At 34.8% G+C, this 7,216-nt stretch overlaps 1 protein-coding gene across 1 annotated transcript; it reads left to right on the top strand.

The window, feature by feature from the left end:
- Window positions 1-1,269: 1,269 nt before the first annotated feature.
- Window positions 1,270-2,603, top strand: LOC118755990 (the record flags this gene model as incomplete). The annotated part of the gene is made up of 4 exons (XM_036490781.1): window positions 1,270-1,598; window positions 2,198-2,300; window positions 2,352-2,435; window positions 2,512-2,603. Coding segments are annotated over exons 1-4 (402 nt in total), but the record flags the coding sequence as incomplete, so codon positions are not given.
- Between the last annotated feature and the right edge of the window lie 4,613 nt (window positions 2,604-7,216).

Genomic DNA, 7,216 nt, shown 5'->3' with positions numbered 1-7,216 from the left:
ATCCCTGGTGCTGTACGGACTCCATAGAAAAAACTTGGTTCTTTGTAATGTGTGATTGATTCCGAGTTTCTTTTGTAATAATTTAACAATGCATAGTTTACATATGAATGAATGTATGTGTTTTAGAATTAATATGGTTTATATTAAGTCCTGGACGTGTCTCGGCTTATTTATGACCACTTTTATGTCCATTGCTGCACTACTTAGTACCCAGCCTGCAAAGAAAAGTCCGTGCTGAGAGATAGTATTGGGCAACGCTCTCCAGAATAGTGCAGGCAATCAATTATTAGCTAGCACAATTGTGATGAGAAGCGTTTTTGTCTATTTTGAGAGTGGCTCACACTCGAAGATGTGATCTGGTCAGTTAGGGCTACCAGAAGTGTGGTGGGTTTTGTACATCCCCAAAGAATTGTATGTAATAACTCTTCGAAACACATTTGAAAACTGCAATACAGTCGTTTTAGGAATGCGATTTTACAAGTCAAGCTACAATGCAATTGTTTCTTGGAAGCGACAAGTTAAAAGGTTCTTGCACAAACTATAGTAAAGCTAAAGCTTGTCCATGTTACCACATTCAAGAACTGCAATACCTGCTCTTAATTCACCCAGGAAATTTCTATGTACGTATACAAATGTTTGTTTTAATTTAGGAAGAAGCAAAAGTAAATCGAAAGCGTGTATCAAATTTCACTGCCGATGAAAAGGCTATATTAGGGCAACTAATAAAGAAGCGGCCTATTATAGAATCGAAGCATACGGATGGAAAATCAATTTTGAGAAAGAAAGAAGCTTGGGATTTGCTTACGAATGAGTTCAATTCAAATTCGAATGTCTACAAGGTAAAATTATATGCGTTTTAAGGCGGGTTGTATGGAACGAATGGAACAGATTCGGATTCTAGATAAATTCCTAAGAAAAAATTCCATTAGAGCATAGCTCTGGATTTCGAGCCCGCCAAACTTGAAAAAGCTATCTTCAATTAATGCTACGTTAAGACATAAGTAAGTATTAAAAATATGACCTTCATAACACTCCCGCTAATATTAAGTGTAGACATTAACTTAGTATTAATTAAAGATAGGTTATTTTAAAATTTTGGGGGGCTCAAAATTTGGAGCTATAATGGAATTTTTTCTTTGGTATTTAATGTAGAATACGAATGTGCTAGGAACGATGTCGAAAAACTACCCGACCTAATGCATTTATTCAATTTATTATACGTCTTAAGGTAGCGTCAAACAGATGCGGTAAAAAATTTTACGATATGCGATCAATACAAACCACTGCGGTATAGCACCGCAGTGTGTCGTATCTCACCTGTTTGAGAGCGTTTGCTTTTTATCGTTATCGCAAAAAATACGATATCGTATCGCACCGGTATTATCGCATCTGCTTGAGGCCACCTTTAGTATTTCGTGTTTCCATATTGTTTATTTCAGCGTGAGACGGTTACATTAAGGAGGGCGTGGGAAAATATGAAGGCAGTCGCACGAAAGGCTCGGGCAGTAGAAAGGGGTAATTTATTTCGAACGGGCGGTGGGCCACCGGTGCCATCAACATCACGGCAAGTAGAAGCAATAGTGGACATGGTGGAAGAGGTATGTATCCTTACAGCGCTCTTACACGATATTTATTTGCTTATCGTTATCTTAATATAGAAAGGCCCTATCTCTCATCGTCGCTGAAATACAAAAAAAAATCGTAACTAGCTAAAAATCCTAAATTCACCTATTGATTGATTTTGAGCATTATGTGAAATAGAGCCTTTCTATATTAAAGTAACGATATACATATATGTAAATGCTACTTTACTTACGAGTACATACAAAAAAAAAACGTTTACATATCGATGGTCCTGTGCAATAACGACACAAATTAAAATTCGAAAAATAAAAACTGTTACTACTGTTAAGTGATTATTGTCTCTAATCCTTGTCTAATCCATTTCCATCCCTTACTAAAGTAAGCAGTAAGGATTGTTAAAGTAAGTACAAAAGATGAGACATGGATTCGACAAGGATTAAATACATGAGTCACTTAACAGTAGTAACAGTTTTTATATTTTTTTGAATTTTGAATTGTGTCGTTGTTGTACAGGACCATCGATATGTAAATACATTCATATCGTATAAGTGCGCTGTTAGGGACTTAACTATTATCTTCATACTGTCTTGTCGTCATAAAATTTAATTATTAGGCTGCTCCCGCAATGATTTGCGAAATCTCCAACAACTTTGACAGCGATGGGGCAATTTTGCTAAACATGGAAAATAGCCAATCTAGCTCCATTGAGTTTTTAGGTATGTCCTTTAAGATATAAGGCAAATCACTTTTTAACCAACATTTTTTAGATATGATCACGGAAGCAAATGAGGAATCCGACGTAAACTTCAAAGCCATAAGCATAAATTATGAAGGTGAACCAAATGTTGCAGGTACTGTACCTATATAATACGAAAGAAGTCATCTACGATATACTAAAATTCTTTTCGCTGCTTTTTAACTACATAGTACACAGTAATGAAACTGGCCACCAACAAAAAGTGGAAAAGGAGCAAGTACGCAGACCAAGCGACTACGTTCGGCGGGAGGCAGCATTACGGGTAAAACTATGTTCACATATCAATATTATCTCGATCAAAGCTCGTTTTTTAATCACCCCGTTTACGCAGGAAAATCTCAGATTATTAGCCGTCAAATTTGTTGTGCTTGTTATTCTCACATTTCAAGGAAAAGTTATGTTTCTTCTCTGTGCCACCGTGATCACGTTTTTCTGCTATAATAAGCAATATAAATATATTTTAACTTAACATTTTATTAAAAAATACCTTTACAAACCTCTTTTACTTGCTAGCGTACATTTTTGTTTACTTTTACATTTGGCATTTCTCCTCTCTTTCGCAAAAACAATCGATAAAACTAGGATGGACACCGAAAAGTTATCGGTTAAATCTGAGATTATTTTATAATTACAGATTACCAAGGGACGAATTTTATATGGCTAATCTCTTGTTATAATTACAGATTTTGGTGTTAAGCTCGAAAATGAGCATAATCTACTTATATGTGAACCTAGTATAAGGTACCTAGAGAAGAGAGAGAAGCTTAAGCTTGAATTAGTCAAAACACAGGTATATAATAACTATGCATTGGTAAAGCTAAATATTTGTATATGCATATTTTCTTTTACAGTTGGAAGTTGAGCAAATAAAAAAAGAGCAGCCTTGTTGGAAGAGCAAAAAAAACAAGTATTACTACAAAAGGCTAAAATAGATTTTGAAGAGGCAAAAAAAATCGTTCAATAAATTAAAGACATAGTTAATATTTCAACATCTAAAGACTTTTATTTGTAGCAAAAGATCTTAGGAAAAAATCTGTCTACCAGAGATTGACGCGCAATAAAACCGTTGCTGTTGGAGTTTTCATTGATTGGTGAGGCTTCGACATTAAAAATTTCGATGTTATCAGAGCTGACTGGTAGCAAGTCATCTACTAAGATGGAAATGTTATGCAATGCTGCACATGCGCATATAACAGCTACAACGGTATCCAGCTTAATACCCATTCCAACGTGAAGGCAGGGTAATCTTCGCTTCCAAACTCCAAAACATCTTTCCACAGTGTTTCTTGTTTTAATGTGGCTTTTATTGTACTCCTTTTGTGGAGTTGAGCTTGGTGATAAAAACGGAGTTAAAAGCAAATTACTGACAGCATATCCACTGTCACCTAAGAGTATTCCTTTTAATTCCCCGCTATTGAATCTTTGCTTAACCGAACTGCTGTTATATATAAAGCTATCGTGCGTACTCCCAGGCCAACGAACTACTAAATCAAAAAATTCCAAGTTTGGACCAGTGACTGCTTGTACATTGATAGAGAACCACCCTTTCCTATTTCTGTATACCTCAGCAGATAATCCTCCTGGGCTTCTTATTTTAATATGTGTGCAATCTACGCACGCAATTACAACAATAATTAAGCATTTTTATACATAGTATGTAAAAATACATTTTATATTTTAACGAAATTCAGAATACAAAATATGGCCCTACTTTACTCTATTACATTCTTCTGCAGTAGACGGAAATTTAACGAGGTCTTTGGTTTTTCGCGCTATTGAAGTAGAGACTTGAAAAATTATTCGCGAAACTGACTGTTGACATATGTTCATCACATCTCCATCCAGTTTCTGTAATTGAAATGGATAGTCATATGTTATCGTTCATTAGATCCAAAAGTTGAGGCATTGGAAATTCACACGTTTATTTCCATATGTATGTTGGTATAACTTATTAAAGAACGTCGAAGTTCCAAGATAAATAATAATTTATATAATTTTTTTAATTTATTTATATATGATATGCTAAAAATATATGTATGTATATGTACATATGTATATAGTTTCAGCTGTTTCTTGAAATAGTTATATGCATATATCCATCCTTGGAAAATAATACATATAATATGGAGACAGATTCAAATGTTATCTTCTCGTAAATAATTGTATCAATACCAACCTGAAAACTGCCAGCGGCATAATATCGAAGTGTTACCAATAACATTATTTCCGGGTGAAATGGTAATCCTCTTCTGGTTGGCTTATCCAACTCAGAAGGCACCAAAGGCAAAATAACATTCTTAATAATTTCAGGCGTAAATCTATATCGTGCATGGAATTCCCGATTTGAGTACTTCGTGAAAGGATCAGAATAATCTCGAAGATAGCGCCTCAATCCCACTTCCCCGTGCCTTCTTACATAATCCGCAAAGTCCATGAAGTCTTCTAGATCGGACATTTTTCCACTATTTTAAAAATCTAACACAAATTCAAACGAAAATAATAAAATAATAAACAAAAGATTGTCAAAATCTCTCGTTAAAAAGTTAAGTGAAGGTTTTTCTTTACTCAACTTTAATGTTCATTAAATGCCGTTAATGAAACATTAGCTGACTCTGAGAGGGAATTTTTTCAAGACGTTACTGAGGGACACCTTAAGTAATCATTAAACGACTCTGAGTGCGGCTGTTAATTTAATTTTGATAATTTAATTTCATTTATTTTCATACCATCTCAATTATTCTATTGTAATATTTTTTTCTGATCACTTTATTTCATTTCCTTTTTGTCCCATTTCTGATTATTTTATTTCGTCTCAATACACTCTGATTCCACTCCTTTTATTTCCGATCGTTTCATTTCGTTTATCTTTATTTCGTCACATTTTGTTTCATTAATGGTAATTCTATACTATTTCGTTTCTCTTCATTTATTTTTGTTTCATTCCTTTTTCGATCGTATCATTTAGTTTATTTTTATAACATCTCATTTCGTATCTCATCGCTTTACTACGTTTGTTTATGTTTTGCATCATCCTTTCCCATTTCATTTCAACTAATTTCACCTCATTTAATTTCGCTCCATCCCATTCTGTTCCATTTCATTTAATTTCTGCTTATTTAATTTGATTTCGCGTCTTTTAGTTTTGCCGCACTTTATTTCATTTCGTTTCATTTCTGCGTTCCCTTCCATTTCCTCTTTTTATTTTAATTTCACTCATACTTTATTATATTTAATTCTAATTAATGTTTAATTTCATTACGTTCCACTTCTCCTTCTACTTTATTTACTTTTTAAATGTGCTTTTATTAAAATTTTCATTCTACGTCATTCTATCTTATTTAATCTCATTCTTTGCCATTCTTTTGTATTTTATTACATTTTATTCGTTTTAATTGCAATTAGCTTCCATTTGTGTTGTTCCATTTCATTTCATTTGACTACTTTTCATTTCGTTCCGACACGTTTTGTTTGTTACATTTCATTTTCTTCCACTTCACTTCGCTTAATTAAATATTATTTCTTTTGTTCCATTCCAAATCGTTCCAAGCTCAATCATTTCACCCCATTTCATTTTAAATAAGATGTTCCATTTAAATATTCATTTACAGCTTCTCAGCTCCCAAACATTTTCTCACCTTTTCATCCCTTTTGAAAATTTCAACTTAATCCCATGCTTATCTTTGCATTTCCATCATTTTTACGACAACGCAACACAACTATAAAAACGCTAATTTAATTAAAAGAAAATGCAATCAAAATCCGCAACCACTTTTCAGAGCCACCAAAGCCCATCGGGAGGAGTAAAAGAACTTTGCATTTACCAGCAGCACAGCCAACAACAGCAACAATGACAAAAGCCAACACGAAATGATACAAAGCAGTGAAAGTAGTAGTTAGTGACATTTTTTACGATCACCGCTGATGGCACGTAACTCCGGCACGTTACGAAGAAAAGGTTCTGCAAGGAAGTGCAAAGAAAAAATGGTAAACAGTAAAAGATAGTAAAAAGTAGCAAAATAAAAATTGCTGCAATGCAATGTGTTGCATTGCTGCACATTTATCATAATTTCACACTCTGATGGAATGTTGCCAACCATTAGATACCGTTACAGTTAGCTTGAGGTGGCAAAACTCCGCAAAGCAGCGCAGCGCACGCTGACAAGGCGGGTGAGCTGTTGTCTATGTCCATACGCTAAACAGTGCGTCGCCTGAGTGTCACAACATGTTGCCTGTACACTTTTTATGCTGCGCTTTTTTTCAATTCTTCTCTATGCCAGAAAGTCCTTACGCTGCCTGCATTGTTTCCGTGAGTTATCCCTTTTTTATGAGCGGGGAGTTGCCCGTACAACTTTCTTTCGGTTGTAATAGCGCAGCATTTGGTAGGTATTTGTTTGGTTGTTTGCGCTGCGTGAAATTTAAGTGCACGCGAGAAATGTAAGCAATGCGAAAAATTGCATTTTTCTCCATTACATTTACCCCTAACTTTTATAGCTATTTTTCTGAAGCAACAATAAACAATGATAAGCCATTAAAACTATTCATAAACACACCTACTTTTCATTTGCCTTTCGCAGCAGTAAAGGGGTCTCCCCCCGGTCAACTTACTTAGCTATGTATCTTTTGCATATTTTGTCGCGCTAAGATATTGTCAACATTGCTTATTTAGCTTTATCCTGCTGGAAGGTGCTTGAACTGTTGCTGCTGATGTTGGGAGTGTCAATGTTGGATTTTTTTTAATGCGAGCGCTCTGGTTCCTATCTTTGTAAGTATGCTTCTGAGGTGACACATAAAATTCGACTAGTCCGTTATTAAGACCCTGCCACATAGAATATCTCTTGCGCGTCGCAGTGATACCTTTGACTCACATTTCCTTTT

This window comes from Rhagoletis pomonella, unplaced genomic scaffold (genome assembly GCF_013731165.1).
Source record: "Rhagoletis pomonella isolate Grant_MI unplaced genomic scaffold, Rhpom_1.0 Rhpom_scaffold_08228, whole genome shotgun sequence".
Classification (NCBI taxonomy): Eukaryota; Metazoa; Arthropoda; class Insecta; order Diptera; family Tephritidae; genus Rhagoletis; species Rhagoletis pomonella.
This window is presented reverse-complemented; position numbering and strand designations above follow the sequence as displayed.